Raw genomic sequence first — 21,182 nt, forward strand, 5'->3', positions numbered from 1 at the left:
TACCATACCTTACAGAGTCAGAGAGTGGATGGATCCCTCGTGGCCTACCAGACCGTACAGAGCCAGAGATTGGCTAGATCCATCAAGGTCTACCATGCAGTGCAGAGTCGGAGAGTGACTTAATCCCTCAGGGTCTACCAGAGCATACAATGTCAGAGAGTGGATGGATCCCTAGATCCCTCAGAGTCTAGCAGTGCAGAGTCAGGGAGTGGCTAGATCCAACAAGGACTTCCAGGTGGTAGAGAGTCAGAGAGTGACTTATTCCCTCAGGGTCTACCAGACCGTAGAGAGTCAGGGAGTAGCTAAATCCATCAAGGTCTTCCAGATGGTACAGAGTCAGAGAGTGACTTATTCCCTCAGAGTCTACCAGACCATAGAGAGTCAGGGAATAGCTAGATCCATCAAGGTCTACAAGACGGCAGAGAGTCCGAGATTGTCTTAAACCCTCAGTGTCTACCAGACCATACAATGTAAGAGAGAGGATGGATCCTTGGGTCCCTCAGGGTCTACCATACCGTCCAGAGTCAAGGAGTGGATGGATCTCTCGTGGTCTACCTGACTGTACAAAGCCAGAGAGTTGCTGGATCCCTGGATCCCTCAGGGTCTGCCAGACCATACAGAATTGGAGAATGGCTAGATCTATCAAGGTCTACCAGGCAGTGCAGAGTCGGAGAGTGACTTAATCCCTCAGGGACTACCAGACCATACAGAGTCAGAAACTGGATGAGTCCCTCAGGGTCTACCAGAATTAAACAGTCAGAGAGTAATCAGATCCCACAGGGTCTACCAGACCATGCATCTCAGAGAGTAGATAGATCACTGGATCCCTCAGGGTCTACCAGACCATATAGAGTGAGAGAGTGGATAGATCACTCAAGATCTAGTGGAAGCTATAGAGTCAGTATGTGAATGGATCCCTCAGTGTCAACCAGACCCTACAGAGTCAGAGATTGTATGGATCCTTGGATCCCACAGTGTCTACCAGACCACATAGAGTGAGAGAGTAGATAGATCACTCAAGATCTAGCAGAAGTTATAGAGTCAGAATGTGAATGGATCCGTCAGTGTCTGCCAGACCCTTCAGAGTTAGAGATTGTATGGATCCCTCGATCGCTCGGGGTCTACCAGACCGTAGAGAGTCAGGGAGTGGCTAGATCCATCAAGGTCTACCAGACACTACAGAGTCTGAGAGTGGCTTAATCCATCAGGGTCTATCAAAATTAAGCAGTCAGAGAGTGATAAGATCCCACAGGGTCTACCAGAGCATACAGAGTCAGAGAGTGGATGAGTCCCTCAGGGTCTACCAGAATTAAACAGTCAGAGAGTGTTCAGATCCCACAGGGTCTACCAGACCATGCATCTCAGAGAGTAGATGTATCCCTGTATCCCTCAGGGTGTACCAGCGCATACCAAATTAGGGAGTAGATGTATCCCTGTATCCCACAGTGTGTACCAGACCACATAGAGTTAGAGAGTGGATAGATGACTCAAGATCTAGCAGGATGTATAGAATCAGAATGTGAATGGATCTGTCAGTGTCTGCCAGACCCTTCAGAGTTAGAGATTGTATGGATCCCTCGATCGCTCGGGGTCTACCAGACCGTAGAGAGTCAGGGAGTAGCTAGATCCATCAAGGTCTACCAGACGGTACAGAGTCAGAGAGTGACTTAATCCATCAGGGTCTGCCAAAATTAAACAGTCAGAGAGTGATAAGATCCCACAGGGTCTACCAGACCATGCAACTCAGAGAGTATAAGGATCCCTGGATCTCTCAGTGTCTACCAGTCCATATAGAGTTAGAGAGTGGATAGATCATTCAAGAGCTAGCAGAAGGTACAGAGTCAGAACGTGAATAGATCACTCAGTGTCTTCCAGACCCTACAGCGTCAGAGAGTTGATGGATCCTTGGATCACTCAGTGTCTACCAGATCATACAGTGTCAGAGAACGTCTAGAACAGGGGTGGGCAAACTTTTTGACTTGTGGGCCACAAATGGTTCTAAAATTTGACAGGGGGGCCAGACCAGAAGCAGATGGACGCAGTGTTTTGGTAATACACCTCATAAGAGAAAATAAAATATCATGGGATATGTAGAAAACATGTGCTTTAACTTCAATTGAAAATGAACAAATGCATTACAACAAAATATATGTCTTTGAAGTCCCATGGTATTTAGCTATTTATTGAAATGACTTTTAAAACACTGAAAATTAAATGAATAAAATACAGCTTTTTTAAATAGTAAGTTATTATTTTAAAGCACTGAAAGTTCTGTTATCCTTCAAGATATTATCATCATCACTCTCCTCCTGACTGTCTTTATTTCAAAAACGGTAGGAGATGCAGGTCTACTTGTCCTGCTCCTTCTTATTCAATTGACCCCTGTGCCAAAACTCAACAACGACCAGCACAAGGACAGAACAGTGACAGCGCGCCAGTATGCGGAGCACGTTATTTGATCTGGAGCGCATTTTTTATTTTGACAACGTACGTGCACCTGCGCACTACTCATGTCCACCACTTAACAGAAATGACATGTAACATGTAAGGCTTATTGAAATAATATTTTCAAATGCATTTTTTACATAACACAATGAAGAAACTTATTTTTAATTTCAGTGGGAATGGTGTTGTTGGTCTCCCTTTTTAGCGAGCGCTTCAAAGTCTGGATTTAGTTTTGTTGTGGCGATTCTCAGGATGGATCTGAGGTGTTGGTCAGTTAACTTGGATCTGTAGCTGGCTTTGTTGATGTTCATGACGCTGAACGCCTGTTCACACAAATAGGTCGAGCCGAACAAAGAGTAAAGCGCAAATGTGGAGTAATACGCTTGCACCTCAACAAAGGTCAATGTGTAGCGGTGTGCTACATGCAGCGCTAAAATTACGACACGGAGTCGGTAACTGCACTCGAAGAAGAAAACCTTATTCAAAATCCCCAGCCTCACTTTTAAGCCTCCCTCAACCTGCCCCCCTGCGCAGAGGCTCCAAAGCTCTGTGCTCGCAAATCCCCGCCGGCTATCTCCCTTAGCCGGAACGCTGGCTAATTGTGAGCCGGTTCGGATGTGCCAGGAAATGGGGCGCCACAAATGTATATAGAGTGCGTCATCTATTGGGAAAACGCCAGAATTGCGGGGAGAAAACGTTAACAAGGTTTATTAATATAATTTCATCAAGTTCTGCGGGCCGGATTAAAAAGCTTAACGGGCCGCATATGGCCCGCGGGCCGTAGTTTGCCCATGCCTGAGCTAGAACCATCAAGGACTACTAGGCAGTGCAGAGTTGGAGAATGACTTAATCCCTCAGGGTCTACCAGACCATACAGAGTCAGAGAGTGGATGCGTCCCTCAGGGTCTACCAGAATTAAACAGTCAGAGAGTGATAAGATTCCACATGGTCTACCAGACCATGCATCTCAGAGAGTAGATAGATCCCTGGATCCATCAGGGTCTACCAGCGCATACCAATTTAGAGAGTGGATGGATCCCTGGATCCCACAGTGTCTAACAGACCACATAGAGTGAGAGAGTGGATAGATCACTCAAGATCTAGTGGAAGCTATAGAGTCAGAATGTGAATGGATCCATCAGTGTCCACCAGACCCTTCAGTGTCAGAGATTGTATGGATCACTGGATTGCACATTGTCTACCAGACTGTGCCGAGTCAGAGAGTGGCTAGATCCATCAAGGTCTACCAGACAGTACAGAGTCGGAGAGTGACTTAATCCCTCAGGGTTTACCAGACCATACAGACTCAGAGAGTGGCTAGATCCATCAAGGTCTATCAGATCATACAGAGTCAGAGAGTGGATGAGTCCCTCAGGGTCAGCAGAACTAAACAGTCAGAGAGTGATAAGATCCCAAATAATCTACCAGACCATGCATCTCAGAGAGTAGATATATCCCTGGATCCCTCAGGGTCTACCAGCGCATACCAATTTAGAGAGTGGATGGATCCCTGGATCCCACAGTGTCTAACAGACCACATAGTGTGAGAGAGTGGATAGATCACTCAAGATCTAGTGGAAGCTATAGAGTCAGAATGTGAATGGATCCATCAGTGTCCACCAGACCCTTCAGTGTCAGAGATTGTATGGATCACTGGATTGCACATTGTCTACCAGACTGTGCCGAGTCAGAGAGTGGCTAGATCCATCAGTTTCTACCAAAATTAAACAGTCCGAGAGAGTGAGAAGATCCCACAGGGTCTACCAGACCATGCATTTCAGAGAGTAGATGGATCTCTGGATCCCTCAGGTTCTACCAGCACATACCGAATTAGCGAGTGGATAGATCATTCATGATCTAGCAGAATGTATAGAGTCAGAATGTGAATGGATCCGTCAGTGTCTACCCGACCATTCAGAGTCAGAGATTGTATGGATCCCTCAATCACTCAGGGACTACCAGATGGTACAGAGTCAGAGAGTGACTTATTCCCTCAGGGTATACCAGACCTTAGAGATGCAGAGAGTGGCTATATCCATCAAGGTCTACAAGACGGTAGAGAGTTAGTGAATGACTTAGTCCCTCAGCGTCTTCCAGACCATGCAATGTCAGAGAGTGGATGGATCCCTGGGTCCCTCAGGTTGTACCATACCGTCCAGAGTCAGAGAGTGGATGGATCCCTCGTGGTCTACCAGGCAGTACAGAGTCGGAGAGTGACTTAATCACTCAGGGTCTACCAGACCATACAGAGTCAGAGACTGGATGAGTCCCACAGGGTCAGCAGAACTAAACAGTCAGAGAGTGGTCAGATCCCACATGGTCTACCAGACCCTATATCTCAGAGAGTAGATAGATCCCTGGATCCCTCAGGGTCTACCAGTGCATACCAATTTAGAGAGTGGATGGATCCCTGGATCCCACAGTGACTACCAGACCATATAGAGTGAGAGAGTGTCTAGATCACTCAAGATCTAGTGGATGCTATAGAGTCAGAATGTGAATGGATCCGTCAGTGTCTACCAGACCCTTCAGTGTCAGAGATTGCATGGATCCCTGGATCGCACAATGTCTACCTGACTGTGCCGAGTCAGAGAGTGGTTAGATCCATCAAGGTCTACCAGACAGTACAGAGTCAGAGAGTGACTTAATCCATCAGGGTCTATCAAAATTAAGCAGTCAGAGAGTGATAAGATCCCACATGCAACTCAGAGAGTACATGGATCCCTGGATCTTTCAGGGTCTACCAGTCCATATAGAGTTAGAGAGTGGATACATCACTCAAGATCTAGCAGAATGTATAGAGTCAGAATGTGAATGGATCCCTCAGTGTCTACCAGACCCTACAGCGTCAGAGAGTTGATGGATCCTTGGATCCCACAGGGTCTACCAGATCATACAGTGTCAGAGAATGGCTAGAACCATCAAGGTCTACCAGATGGTACAGAGTCAGTGAGTGACTTATTCCCTCAGGGTCTACCAGACGGAGAACAGTCAGGGAGTACCTAGATCCATCAAGGCCTACAAGATGGTACAGAGTCAAGAGAGTGACTTAATTTCTCAGCATCTACCAGACCATGCAATGTCAGAGAGTGGATGGATCCGTGGATCCCTCCGGATCTACCAGACCATACAGAGTCAGACAGTGGATGGATCCCTGGATCGCTCAGGGTCTAATAGACCGTACGGAGTTAGAGAGTGGCTAGATCCATCAAGGTCTACCAGACGGTACAGAATCAGAGAGTGACTTAATCCCTCAGTGTTTACCAGACCATACACTATCAGAGAGTGAATGGATCCCTGAGTCCCTCAGGGTCTACCATACCGTACAGAGTCAGAGAGTTGATGTATCCCTGGATCCCTCAGAATCTACCAGACCATACAGTGTCAGAGAATGGCTAGAACCATCAGGGTCTACGAGGCAGTGCAGAGTCAGAGAGTGACTTAATCCATCAGGGTCTACCAGAATTAAACAGTCAGTGAGTGACTTAATCCCACAGGGTCTACCAAACCGTACAGAGTCAGAGAGTGGCTAGATCCATCATGGTTTACCATGAGTTACAGGGACAGACAGAGTTAATATTTCAGGGTCTACCAGACCGTACAGAGTCAGAGAGTAGCTGGATCCGTCAGGACCTACCAGATAGTACAGAGTCAGAGGTGGATGTATCCTAGGATCCCACATGGTCTACCAGACCGTAAAGAGGCAGAGAGTGGATGGTTCCCTGGATCCCACAGCATCTACCAGACTGTACTGAGTCAGAGAGTGGGTGGATCCCTCAAAGTATACCAGACAGTACAGAATCAGAGAGTAGCTGGATCTGTCAGGGTCTACCGGATAGTACAGAGCCAGAGAATTGATGGATCCCTTGATCCCTCAGCATCTACCAGACCATACAGAGTCAAAGAGTGGATGGATACCTGGATACTTCAGGGTCTACCAGACCCTACAGAATTAGAGAGTGACTGAATTCCTCAAAGTCTACCAGACCATACAGTCAGAACGTGGATGGATCCCCCATAATCTATCAGACCGTACAGAGTCAGAGAGTGGTTGGATCCCTGGATCCCTTAGGGTCTACCAGACCGTACAGAATCAGAGAGTGAGTGAATCCCTCAGTGTCTACCAGATCATTCATAGTCAGAGGGTGGATGAATCCCTCAAAGTATAGCAGACAATACAGAGTCAGAGTGTGGATGGATCCCTGGATCCTTAATGGTCTACCAGACCACACAGTGTCAGAGGTGGTTGGATCCCAGGATCCCTCAGGGTCTACCAGACGGTACAGAGTCAGAAACTGCTTGGATCCCTCAGCGTCTACCAGACCATACAGAGTCAGAGAGTAGATGGATCCCTCAGGGTCTACCAGATGGTATAAAATCAGAGAGTGGGTGGATCCCTGGAGCCCTAAAGGTCTAACCCTAAGCCTGTACCCTCCAGCTATGTGGAGTACTTCACCATGTCTTCAACCTGAGCCTGAGTCTCCAGAGAGTTCCTGTGCTGCGGAAGAAGTCCTGCCTCGTTCCTGTACCGAAGACTACTACAGACCGGTGGCATTGACCTTCCACATCATGAAGACCCTGGAGAGACTTGTTCTAGAGAAGCTCCAGCCTATGGTTAGGCCACACCTATCAGCCCCGACTAGGAGTTGAGTATGCCATCGTCTACCTGCTGAACTATGCCCACCTGGACAAGCTGGCGAGCACTGTGAGGGTCATGTTTTTTGACTTCTCCAGTGTGTTCAACACCATCCGCCCTGCTCTGCTGGGTGAGAAGCTGACAGTGATGCAGGTGGATGCTTCCCTGGTGTCATGGATTATTGATTACCTGACTGGCAGACCACAGTACGTGTGCTTGCAACACTGTGTGTCAGACAGAGTGGTCAGCAGCACTGGGGCTCCACAGGGGACTGTCCTGTCTCCCTTTCTCTTCACCATCTACACCTCGGACTTCAACTACTGCATAGAGTCTTGCCATCTTCAGAAGTTTTCTGAAGACTCTGCCACAATTGGATGCATCAGCAAGGGAGATGAGGCTGAGTACAGGGCTATGGTGGGAAACTTTGTCACATGGTGCGAGCAGAATCATCTGCAGCTTAATGTGAAAAAGTCTAAGGAGCTGATGGTGGACCTGAGGAGGGCTAAGGCATTGGTGACCCCTGTTTCCATCCAAAGGGTCAGTGTGGACATGGTGGAGGATTACATATACCTGGGGATACGAATTGATAATAAACTGGACTGGTCAAAGAACACTGAGGCTGTCTACAAGAAAGGTCAGAGCCGTCTCTATTTCCTGAGGAGACTGAAGTCCTTTAACATCTGCCGGACGATGCTGAGGATGTTCTATGAGTCTGTGGTGGCCAGTGCTATCATGTTTGCTGTTGTGTGCTGGGGCAGCAGGCTGAGGGTAAGCAGACACCAACAGAATCAACAAACTCATTCATAAGGCCAGTGATGTTGTGGGGGTGGAACTGGGCTCTCTGACAGTGGTGTCTGAAAAGAGGATGCTGTCCAAGTTGCATGCCATCTTGGACAATGACTCCCATCCACTCCATAATGTACTGGTTAGGCACAGGAGTACATTCAGACAGAGACTCATTGCACCGAGATGTAACACTGAGCGTCATAGGGAGTCATTCCTGCCTGTGGCCATCAAACTTTATAGCTCCTCCCTCAGAGTGTCACACACCCTGAGCCAATAGATTGGTCCTGGACTTATTTCCACTGGGCATGATTAACGTTATTAGTTAAATATTTATGGTTTTATATTGCTATATTTCTTCACTATTCTTGGTGCGGCTGTAATGAAACCCAATTTCTCTCGGGATCAATAAAGTATGTCTGTCTGTCTACCAGACGGTACAGATTCAGAGTGACTGAATCCCTCAAGATCTACCAGACCGTGTAGAGTCAGAGGGTGGATGGATCCCTTGATCCCTCAGAGACTATCAGCTCAAACCGATTTCGAGAGTGGATGGATCCCTGGATGCTTCAGCGTCTACCAGACCGTACCGAGTTAGAGAGTGACTGAATCCCTCAGGGTTTAGCAGACCGTACAGAGTCAGAGAGTGGTTGGATCCTTAGACCCCTCAGGGTCTGCCAGACCGTACAGAGTCAGAGAGTGGCTGGATTCCTCAGGGTCTACCAGACCATACCAAGTCAGAGATCCCCAGTGTCTATCCTGCTGTTCAGATTCAGAGAGTGACTGAATCCCTCAGGGTCTACTAGACAGTACAGAGCTAGAGAGTGGATGGATCCCTGGATTCCTCAGGGTATACCAGACCATACAGAGTCAGAGTGTGACTGGATCCCTCAGGGTCTACTAGACTGTACAGAGTCAGAGATAGGATGGATCCCTGGATCTCTCAGGGTCTTCCAGACTGTACTGAGTCTGAGAGTGGATGGATCCTTGGATCCCTTGGGGTCTACTAGACTGTACAGAGTCACAGAGAGGATGGATCACTCAGGGTCTACCAGTGATACACAGAGAATGTACAGTGCCAGAGAGTGGCTGGGTCCCTCATGAGCTGGTCTAACACAGATGAACACATGGGTTGTAGAGTGTCAACAGGAGAGATGCTTCCTTCAATGCAGCCTGCAGTGTGGATGACGTGGAACAGGCAAAGAGACACAGGTGGGACTGTCATTGCCAACAGGAGTGCATTGTTCCCATTCCCCAGTGACCACATGGGAAGGAATGGACACTAAGACAAGGTTCAGTGCATCTTGTAACATGCTTTTCCTGTATTTTATCTACATTGAGATACGTATTATTTGTGCTATGTCGAAGTCCAGCACTTGATTAAAATGGAATAAAATGAATATTCAGTAATGTCAGTGGGGAAACTGGAGAGAAGCACAATGTCCTTGCAACCGTAATTATTAGGAAAATATTGATCTTCCCACAGCAACTTGACATCAACAATTGAGTCAGTTACTGAAATCAAGTACTTGCAACCTAAAATCAGAAGACGCATTCTACCTCCTTAATTAGAAAGGCAATGGAGCAATTCAATAAGGATGTTCAAACTAATTTTGAGGCTGCCTTTGCCCAATAGCCTGTACCCTGTACCCTGTCCTGGAAACGTGACCCTAGAGCTGAGCCATTGTAGCCTGTGCAGAGATGTGTACGCCAGTGCTTTGTGTTTGCAAATGTGCCTACCATGGCAGGAAATGTGGTGGCAGCTTTTCCTGGAAAACTGATAAGTACTTTCCCATGCCAGTTTAACAACTATTCACCTTTTCCCCTTCTCTTGGAGGGTTGTCAGTGTGGGGGGGAAGTGTTAGTGGAGATTGGTGGGGAGATATTTACATGATGATGGGGCAGGCATATGCAATAGATGTCCAGAGGATGATGATTCTACTGGACTCGCTACCCTAGATGATTGAACAGTTGAGATGTTTAAAGAGGAAGTGATCAAGGTTGGAAAGGTTAGGCACTGAGGGCTGTGGGGAACTGCCATCAGTGAAGTTGAGGCCTGGGGCACATCAGCCATGAATGGTGGGACAGGTTTGAGGAGCCAAATGGCCTACTCCTGCCGGCTTTTCTGGTGTTAATCTGGGAGAGACCATTACTGGACACACTGCAATGTGGGACTGAGTTTCTGCTGGGGTAAATGAGCTACTCTCCTCTACTCATTGTTCCCCATGAGTCCTTCATCCACTCAGTCCACCTCAAACACGATAAAAACCGCAGATGTGACAGCCAGTCTCTACAGCCCTTACCTTCACTGGCCACATACCTGATTAGTGCAGCCTCTTAACCCTGTCCCCACCCACCATGGTTTCTTACCTGGACGTAGTTGGGCCTATGCATTCCGGCAAGTTGGTGAAACAACAGTTAATGTTACCATCACCCAGCACTCCTGTGGCTCACAGTTCCAGTGACTCGGGTTCATTTCTGAGCTTTGATGCTCTCTGTGTGGAGTTTGCATGTCTTCCTTGTGAAGATGTAAGTATCCCCTCCCCCGCATGTCCTCTAGCATCCTCCTAAATCTGAAAGATGCGTGGGTTGGTTAATTGTCAGCTGTAAGTTACCATTGGTGTGCACAGTCTGGGGGGAGTTGATGGGAATGAGGGGAAAGTTAAATGGGGTTAGTGTGGTGCTATTGACATGACACACAATGATAATGTTGATGCAGTGATATTTGGGGTAAAAGCCCTGTAAAACGCTATGAATATCCACTGATACAGTCTATTACTAATCCCACTAGATAATTGTAGGATTTCATGGGTGTGTAATGGTATTTTCTGTTGTGATATCTGTAGGTGATATATTTCATTTATTGATGTGGTGTGACTATAATGCACTTTGCTGCTCCTTGACTTTGAAAGAAGTGCATTGGAGTTCCCTGTTACCAAATCTCTGCTAAATTGCAGACGGAGTTAGATGGACATTGATATCGTCCTGGCATCAAGAGATAGTGTCAGTTGCCTTTGACACACCTTGCATGAAACAGGTCCTTCTCACAGTGGCAGACCTAACAATAATTTTGATAATAGTGTAACTTTGAGACAGTGTGCCTGCAGTACTTGGGCAGTTTAGCCTCTTTAGCTGGCATAGGAGGGGCACAGTGAGTGTTTACCAGTCTGGTTTCATCTCTGGAGAGACAGACTGGGATTGTTAAGGGTGAGAGGAGATCTCCACAGTGTGGATTCAGGCAGAATCTTCCCCTGGCTGCAAAGTCCAGAAATCAGGTTTAAGTTCTTCAAATGAGGTTGACCATTTAGAACTGAGTTGGGGAGAAATGGGAATGAATTGCTGGAATTCTCTATATTGCCATGGAAGATTCTGTCAGAGAGTCATAGAGGAACACAGCACAGAAAAAAACTGGTCTGTGCCAACCATGGTGACAGCCAAGCTAGTTCCATTATCCTGTGCTTGGCTCACATCCCTCCAAACCCCTCCTATCCATGTACTTATTCAGATATCTTTTAAATGTTGTTCTTGTACCTGCCTTCTGTACTTCCTCTGGCAGCTCATTCCATCTGTGAATGACCTTCTGCTTGGCTCAGCTCCCTATTAAATCTTCCCCCACCCCCTGCTCAACTTAAACCTATGCCCACTAGTTTTAATTCTCTTTATCTGGGAAAGAGACTGTGCATTCACTTCATAATATATCCCCCATCATTTTATGCATCTCCTTAAGACCTGCTACATTCCAAGGAATAAGATCACAGCCTCCCAAATTGTCTCAATAATTCAGGCCCTTGAGTTCTGACAGCATCCTTGCAAATCTTCTCTGCGCTCTTTCCAGTTTAATGCTAATCTGTCAGAGTGACTAAAATTGTACACAATATTCCTAGTGAGGTCTCATGAATAGAACATAGAACATAGAATAGTACAGCACATTACAGGCCCTTCAGCCCACAATGTTGTTCTGACCCTCAAACCCTGCCTCCCATATAACCCCCCACCTTAAATTCCTCCATATACCTGTCTAGTAGTGTCTTAAACTTCACTAGTGTATTTGCCTCCACCGCTGACTCAGGCAGCGCATTTCACGCACCAACCACTCTCTGAGTGAAAAACCTTCCTCTAATATCCCCCTTGAACTTCCCTCCCCTTACCTTAAAGCTATGTCCTCTTGTACTGAGCAGTGGTGCTCTGGGGAAGAGGCGCTGGCTGTCCACTCTGTCTATTCCTCTTAATATCTTGTACACCTCTATCATGTCTCCTCTCATCCTCCCTCTCTCCAAAGAGTAAAGCCCTAGCTCCCTTAATCTCTGATCATAATCCATACTTTCTAAACCAGGCAGCATCCTGGTAAATCTCCTCTGTACCCTTTCCAATGCTTCCACTTCCTTCCTATAGTGAGGCGACCAGAACTGGACACAGTACTCCAAGTGTGGCCTAACCAGAGTTTTATAGAGCTGCATCATTACATCGTGACTCTTAAGCTCTATCACTTGACTTATGAAAGCTCACACCCCATAAGCCTTTTTAAGGACTCTATCTATCTGTGAGGCAACTTTCAGTGATCTGTGGACATATACCCCCAGATCCCTCTGCTCCTCCACACTACCAAATGTCCTGCCATTTACTTTGTACTCTGCCTTGGCGTTTGTCGTCCCGAAGTGTACCACCTCACACTTCTCCGGGATGAACTCCATCTGCCACTTCTCAGCCCACTTCTGCAATCTTCGACAATCCTCTACACTATCTACAACACCACCAACCTTTGTGTCGTCTGCAGACTTGTCAACCCACCCTTCTACCCCCACATCCAGGTCGTTAATAAAAATCACGAAAAGTAGAGGTCCCAGAACAGATCCTTGAGGGACACCACTAGTCACAACCCTCCAGTCTGAATGTACTCCCTTCACCATGACCCTCTGCCTTCTGCAGGCAAGCCAATTCTGAATACACCTGGCCGAACTTCCCTGGATCCCATGCCTTCTGACTTTCTGAATAAGCCTACCGTGTGGAACCTTGTCAAATGCCTTACTAAAATTCATATAGATCACATTCACGGCACTATCCTCATCTATATGCCTGGTCACCTCCTCAAAGAACTCTATCAGGCTTGTTAGACATGATCTGCCTTTCACAAAGCCATGCTAACTGTCCCTGATCAAACCATGATTCTCTAAATGCCCATAGATCCTATCTCTAAGAATCTTTTCTCACAGCTTTCCCACCACAGATATAAGGCTCACTGGTCTATAATTACCCAGACTATCCCTACTACCTTTTTTGAACAAGGGGACACCATTCGCCTCCCTCCAATCCTCCGGTATCATTCCCGTGGACAACGAGGATGTAAAGATCCTAACCAGAGGCTCAGCAATCTCTTCCCTTGCCTCGTGGAGCAGCCTGGGGAATATTCCATCAGGCCCCGGGGACTTATCCATCCTAATGTATTTTAACAACTCCAACACCTACTCTCCCTTAATATCAACATGCTCCAGAACATCATCCTCACTCATACTGTCCTCACCATCATCAAGTTCCCTTTCATTGGTGAATACCGAAGAGAAGTATTCATTGAGGACCTTGCTCACTTCCACAGCCTTCAGGCACATTTTCCCACCTTTATCTCTAATCGGTCCAACCTTCACTCCTGTCACCCTTTTGTTCTTCACATAATTGAAGAATGCCTTGGGGTTTTCCCTTACCCTACTCGCCAAGGTCTTCTCATGCCCCCTTCTTGCTCTTCTCAGCCCCTTCTTAAGCTCCTTTCTTGATACCCTATATTCCTCAATAGACCCATCTGATCCTTATCAATAGATCCATCTGCTTCCTAAACCTCATGAATGTTGCCTTCTTTCACCTGACTAGATTTTCCACCTCAGTTGTCACCCATGGTTCCTTCACCCTACCATACTATATCTTCCTCACCAGGACAAATTTATCCCTAACATCCTCCAAGTGATCCTTAAACATTGACCACATGTCCATAGTACATTTCCCTGCAAAAACATCATCCCATTTCACACCTGCAAGTTCTAGCCTTATAGCCTCATAATTTGCCCTTCCCCAATTAAAAATTTTCCTGTCCTCTCTGATTCTATCCTTTTCCATGGTAACGCTAAAGGGAGCGGTGATCACTGTCCCCCAGATGCTCACCCACTGACAGATCTGTGACCTGACCCGGTTTGTTACCTAGTACTAGATCTAATATGGCATTCCCCCTAGTCAGCCTGTCAACATACTGTGACAGGAATCCATCCTGGACACTCTGCCCCATCTGAACCCTTGGAACTAATCAGGTGCCAATCAATATTAGTGAAGTTAAAGTCATCCATGATAACAACCCTGTTATTTTTGCACCTTTCCAAAATCTGCCTCCTAGTCTGCTCCTTCGTATCTCTGCTGCTACCAGGGGGCCTATAGAATACCCCCAGTAGAGTAACTGCTCCCTTCCTGTTCCTGACTTCCACCCATACTGACTCAAAAGAGGATGCTGCTACATTACCCACCCTTTCTATAGCTGTAATAGTATCCCTGACCAGTAATGCCACCCCTCCTCCCCTCCCCCCCCATCCCTTTTAAAGCACTGAAATCCAGGAATATTGAGAATCCATTCCTGCCCTGGTGCCAGCCAAGTCTCTGTAATGGCCACTACATCATAATTCCATGTATGTATCCAAGCTCTCAGTTCATCACCTTTGTTCCTGATGCTTCTTGCACTGAAGTACACACACTTTAGCCCTTCCACCTTACTACTTTTACACCTTTAATTCTGCTTCTCTTTCCTCAAAGCCTCTCTATATGTTAGATCTGGCTTTACTCCATGTACATCTTTCACTGCTCTATCACTCCGGGTCCCATCCCCCTTGCAAATTGAATGCCTTATACAACTTCATTCCAAACAGAGATAAGACAGTAAGTGAAACAAAAGGTGAGGGAATGGTGCAGGGAAGTTATACTGAGGTACTGTAAAAGATCAGCCGTGATCAAGAGTAGGCTGGAGGGCGTGAAGCTCCCTCTCTTCATAATTCTTAAATGAGGATTGTTAGCACAAATGCAAATAAGTGCAGCAGGGTAGCGTAGTGGTTAACACATGTTTTGCAGTACCAGTGACCCAGGTTCAATTCCTGCCACTGTCTGTATGTTCTCCCCATGACTGCATGAATTTCCTCCAGGTTCTCCAGTTTCCTCCCACAGTCCAAAGACATACCAGTTGGTAAACTAACTGGTCATTGTAAATTGTCCTGTGATTAGGCTAGGGTTAAATTGGGGGCTGCAGGACAGAAGGCCCTATTCCGTGCTGTATCTCAATGTACAAAAAAACTTTGTATTGAGGGCCAAGATCTCTTTGTCCATTCTGTAGCTGAAGTTGCCCTCAGCTGTCTGTGTATGTGGTCAGGTGATGATGGTAGAGAGGTCTCCCTCAGAGGTTGGGGATGGGGTAAGAGGGCCAAGCTCTCTTGCCTGTCCCAGCTGCCAGACTAGAAGCAGGTGTAGGAATGGCCCCAAGCGGGAAATGAGGGAATACCCAAAAAGTTGGAAGGCAAAACATACAGAAATATGGAGTTGTACTGTGTTGCGTATGTTACCTCCACCAAAGAGTCCATGTTCAACAGGTTCTTGTCCTTGGGTCCACAGGCTTTTTGCAGCCAAGTGCAGTGGCTGCATGGAGACCATTGCCCCCACTGAGTTCGTCATGCGTGCCCAGAAGAGTGTCTACCACCTGCACTGCTTCTGCTGCTGTGTGTGCGAACGCCAGCTGCGCAAGGGAGACGAGTTTGTGCTGAAGGAGGGCCAACTGCTCTGCAAGAGTGACTATGAGAAGGAACGGGAGCTTCTGAGCCTGGTCAGTCCGGCTGCTTCGGACTCAGGTAATCCACTCAGCTGGCTGTGCAGTTTTTGGGGGTGGGTGGGGGGGGGGGTAGTGTATTTGCTGAGAAAGTGGGATGAGGAGAGGTGAAAGTGAAGCAGGATTTATTGTCATGTTCACAAGTACGGTGGAGTTCAGGTACCATGAAAACCTTGCTTGTCACTGCATCAGAGGCATGTAGGTACAGGAAACGCACAAAACACAAAATGATATGAGAAAATGTAGAAAAAGGAAGCTGCAAACCCAGAGCTATTAGCAATCTGCTGGAGCACCCAGAACCTGTGGGCAGGAAAGGAATTGTCAATGTTATAAGGCAAAACCTTGCATCAGGACTGAGATTGGGGTGGAAGATGGGCAGTATAAAGAAGGGCAGGGGATGTTAAGGCGGGGGCCCAAGGTGATCGTTGGACTGAGGAGGGCTGTAAGATACCAGGCATATGGTACTAGTTAAGGGAGGGAGAGGGAGTGCAGTTGGGAGACAGTGGCAGGTGAATAGCAGATGAAGGGGGGGGGAAGAGGGAGAGGGAGAGGGTGAGAGGGAGAGAGGGGGAGAGAGAGAGAGAGAGAGAGAGAGAGAGAGAGAGAGAGAGAGAGAGAGAGAGAGAGAGAGAGAGAGAGAGAGGGAGAGAGAGAGAGAGAGAGAGAGAGAGAGAGAGAGAGAGAGAAAGGTTGAGCAATTTGTGAGAAGGGGAATGTGAAAACCTGAGACAAATGAAGACAAACATGAACCTAATGCAAAAATCCACAATCAGAGACATCCAGGGTCGAGCAAGAGGTGGCCATAGTGCTCTGTTGCTGAGGTAAGATTAGGGTTGTGCAGGTCAATTTGAGAACTTGGTCAGTGGTAGGAATGTAGCTGTTTGTGAACCCAGTGATGTGAAACGTCAAGATTCTGTACTTCCTGCCTGATGGTGGCAGTACAAAGAGAGCATGACCTAGATGGTGAGGATTATTGATGATAGGCGCTGCCTTCCCATGGACATCTTCCTCCCGTAGATATTGTCAATGGTGGGAGGAAGAGAGATTCTCCTATCTATTACTTTTACTGATACTTCTGACAAAAGGCAGCACTTTATGCCCATCCTCCATTGCCCTTTTCTTGATCATTTTAGCAGTTGTCACATCATATTATTCAAGGGCTTCTGAGCTGAAATGCTAAATGCTTCTTTCTCTGCAGATGCTGCCTGACCTGCTGAGTGTTTTTCTAGCTTTCTCTGATTCTATTACACAAGGAGGCTGTTCAGCCTTTCAAGTCCATGCTAACTCTCACATGCAGAGTAATTCCTCCTGGGCCATTGCTCCCTGGGATCTATTCTCTCTCACACACCCATCAGCTCTTGATCTTGCTTCCTGCTAATTACACTGGGACAATTCACTGTAGATTGTAACCATACATTTGGAGCACACAGAGAAAAACCTCTCAGGGACAGGGAGAACTTGCAGAGTCCACATAGGGTCACTGGAGACCAGAACTGAATCTGTGCCACACTGATGATTTGGGAATCAATTGTAAGGCAGAGCAAGTTGGCACAGCAGATGTTCTCTTCCAAAGGATATTGGTAGATCAGTTAACGGCAACCCCCAGTATAGCAACTACCAAGCAGTCTGTTGTAGGATTCAGGGTTTGGAATGGTGCAGTGGTGTGGGCCAGATAGAGGAGCAGTGAGGTTGAATGCACAGTGATGTGTGATTCAATTGCTTTAACCTGCAGACTTTAGACTGAGAATGCTTGATTTCAGTCAGTTGCCTGAAACCAAAGCAGAGCCTGACACAGCTGTGAAGACGAGTCCCCTCTACCTTTGGAGGTGTTGCAAAATGAAGCAGATTCAGTGCAAGCTGCCTGAGTTTCAAAGTACTATACAAGGACAAACCTCTAGATTAGGAGTTCCCAACCGTTTTTAGGCCATGGACCTCTACCATTAACTGAGGGGTCTGTGGAGCCTAGAACCCCAGCTCTAGACTCACAAGAGTCAGGGTTTTCTGGAGATGGTGACCCCGTTCAGTCTGGAGTTCACGGAACATGTTTGTCTCTATTGTACCATATCAAGGCTTGGTTACAGTGCAATAGATACAACCATCTTTCAAAAGGTTTCTATGGGTTTTCAATGTCTGTCTTAGTTGGCAGCACTTTCTCCCCTGCGGTAGATGCTCATAGGCTGAAGAAACACCCATCTCAAAGGACTTAACTCTGGCTGATGGTTTTAGTAGGGAGAAGACTACATTGCCTAAAGTACCTGAAGTGCCCTTGCCGTGCTGAGGTCCATCTGCATTCTCAGGGTGAAATGCTTCCTATGGCAGGTTGGGGAAGCTTCACCCAGAGTTCCAGGGAATATTCTTCTCTCAATCAACATCTACAAAATGGACAATTGTTCAACCTGGCTAAGGGTAAATTGGCCAGTCTAGTCCTAGCTATTGCACTGAATAAATACTTCACTGGCTATAAAAAAAACTTAAGAATTTATGAGGTTACTGAATGTTAATGTATGTAAATCAATCTTCTGCCTTCCCTCCATTGTTCCTTCCTTCCTCCTTCTGACCCTCTTATTCTCTCCCTCCCCTCTCTTTCTCTCCCTCTACCACCTGCCCCTCTACCCCCTCACCCTCTTCCTTCCTTTCAAGGCTTCTAGGCACAAACAGCAGTCCCTGAAGTATTAGACTGTCTTTGGTGACTAGGAATGTGTTGACTTCCAGAGCTTGTATGGACAGCCAATGTGCCTGGAAAATCCCCTCAGCATTTTCTTTTCGCTGGGACACTCACCCTTCAGGTTTGACTACGGACTAGTTTCACCCTTTGAAGAAAGACTTGCTTTTTCTGTGGTGGTATTGCATTATGTGAAGGAGGCATAATGATTGGCAGGAATTAACATGAAGTTAACTCAGGTGGTGGTTGAAAAAATAGTTTCTTTTGAATATTTTGTGCTGACTTTGAAGAAATTATCTTGATGGAATTATTGATTATAAGGAGGTGAAGTTCTTGCACAAGAGACCCATTGCCTATTGCCACATTTGGTCTCACGAGATGCTGTTGAACTGCAAAGTCATCTTCCACTCTCCACAAAATAAATATCACCAAAAACATGCTCTGCACCTTCTAACCTGCACAGTCCCATTTGCCCATTATCTCTGGAGTCATAAGCATAGCTTAATATGGAATATCTAAGTCCTGTTTCAGATCCTCAATCCACTACTTAACCAACCAACTGCCTACAGCCGTAACAATGAAGGAGAACTCGATGTTCCTCTAATCTTGACCTCTGACATATCCCTTGTATTTATTGCTCTGTATGAGGGGCTGTGGCTTCAGCTTCCTTTGGGATTTCCTCTTTTTTTCGGAAAATTGCCTTTTCCTCAAACTCTTTGGCTAAGCATCATAGTTGTCGTACCTGTTCTGTTTGATTCTTGTATGTATTTTACCATGGAACACTATTTTATCAAAGTTATCGCAAAGACACTTGAAGGGCTCAGAGGACTCTTTAACCTCTAGTGAAAAAATAAGATAGGACCTTTTTTTGCCAATTTATTTTCAAAAAAAGTCAATATTCTGCCCTGATGAGATCTTCAGCTACCAATTTCTAGGTTTGATTAATGTAGATCAGTATAATTGAGAATGTGTTGTGCTGAAGGGAAAGAAAGAATTGTCTGAAAGCAAAGCAAGAGTTGAAGGGGATGGAAGACCAGTCTGAGGGGATGGAGGAGTTGTCTGAAGGGGATCGAAGAGGTGTCTGATAGGTATGGAAGATTTCTCTGAAAGGGATGGAGGAGTTGTCTGAAGGGGGATGGAAGATTTGTCTGAAGGAAATGGAGGTGTTGTCTGAAGAGAATAGAAGATTTGTCTGAAGCAGATTTCAGAGTTGTTTGAAATGGAAGGAAGAGTTGTCTGAAGGGGATGGAAGATTTCTCTGAAGGTGATGGAAGAGTTGTCTGAAGGGGATGGAAAATTTGTCTGAAGGGAATGAAGAGTTGTCTGAGGGGGAAGGAAGAGATGTCTGAAGGCTAAGGAAGATTTGTCTGAACGGGATGAAAGAGTTGTCTGAAGGGTATGGAAGATTTGTCTGAAGAGGACGGAACAGTTGTCTGAAGGAGAAGGAAGAATTTTCTGAATGGGATGAAAAGTGAAGGGGAAGGAAGAGGTGTCTGAAGGTGAAGGAGGAGTTCTCTGAAAGGGAAGCAAGAGTTGTTTGAAGGGGATGGTAGAGTTATCTGAATGCTATGGAAGAGTTATTTGAAGGGGATGGGAGGGTTGGCTGAAGGGGATGGAAGATTTGTCTGAAAGGGATGGAAATGCTGTCTGAAGTGGTAGAAGGTTTGTATGAAAGGCAAGGAAGATTTGTCTGAAGGAGATGGAAGAGTTGTCTGAAACGGAAGGAGGAGTTGTCTGAAGTGGATGGAAGATTTGTCTGAAAGGGAAGGAGGAGTTGTCTGAATGTGATGGAAGTGCTGTCTAAAGGGGATGTAAGTTTTGTCTGAAGTGGTGGGAAGAGTTGTCAGAAGGTGAAGGAAGAGTTGTCTGACGGGGAAGGAAGAGGTATCTGAAATGTATGGAAGATTTGTCTGAAGAGGACGGAGCAGTTGTTTGTAAGGGAAGGAAGAATTTTCTGAAGAGGATGAAAAGTGAATGGGAAGGAAGAGGTGTCTGAAGGTGCAGGAAGTGTTGTCTGAAGGGAATGAAGAGTTATCTGAAAGGGAAAGAAGAGTTGTCTGAAGCGGATGGAAGATTTGTCTGAAGTGGTTGGAAGAGTTGTCTGATGGTGATGGAAGATTTGTCTGAAAGGGAAGGAGGAGTTGCCTTAAGGGGATGGAACATTTGTCTGATGAAGACAATGTCTGAAGGTGAAGGAGGAGTTCACTGAAAGGGAAGGATGAGTTGTCTGAAGAGGACGGAACAGTTGTCTGAAGGGGAAGGAAGAATTTTCTGAAGGGGATGAAATGTGAAGAGGAAGGAAGGGATGTCTGAAGGTGAAGGAGGAGTTCACTGAAAGGGAAGGAAGAGTTGTCTGAAGAGGATGGAGCAGTTGTCTGAAGGGGAAGGAAGAATTTTCTGAAGGGGATGAAAAGTGACGGAGAAGGAAGAGGTGTCTGAATGTGAAGGAGGAGTTATCTGATAGGGAAGGAAGAGCAGTTGTCTGAAGCAGATGGAAGTTTTGTCGAAGCGGTGGGAAGATTTCTCTGAAGAGGATGGAAAATTTGTCTGAAGAGGACAGAACAGTCATCTGAAAGGGAAAGATGGATTTTCTGAATAGGATGAAAAGTGAAGGGGAAGGAAGAGGTGTCTGAAGGTGAAGGAGGTTTTGTCTGAAAGGGAAGAAAGAGTTGTCTAAAGGGGGTGGAAGGGTTGTCTGAAGTGGTAGAAGGGTTGTTTGAAAGGCAAGGAAGATTTGTCTGAAGTGGATGGAAGAGTTGTCTGACGGGGTTGGAAGAGTTGTCTGAATGGGATGGAAGAGTTGTCTGATGGGTATG

At 46.4% G+C, this 21,182-nt stretch overlaps 1 protein-coding gene across 1 annotated transcript in view; it reads left to right on the plus strand.

Annotated features, from left to right (window-relative positions):
- The window catches only part of LOC132401627 (LIM homeobox transcription factor 1-alpha-like), a 449,308-nt gene that overhangs the window by 360,079 nt on the left and 68,047 nt on the right, over positions 1–21,182 (plus strand). The window contains exon 3 of the mRNA XM_059983646.1: positions 15,494–15,726. Within this exon, the coding sequence (XP_059839629.1) occupies positions 15,494–15,726 (233 nt within the window). The remainder of the gene's footprint in view (positions 1–15,493; positions 15,727–21,182) is intronic.

The sequence above is a fragment of the Hypanus sabinus genome, chromosome 11 (assembly GCF_030144855.1).
Source record: "Hypanus sabinus isolate sHypSab1 chromosome 11, sHypSab1.hap1, whole genome shotgun sequence".
Lineage (NCBI taxonomy): Eukaryota > Metazoa > Chordata > Chondrichthyes > Myliobatiformes > Dasyatidae > Hypanus > Hypanus sabinus.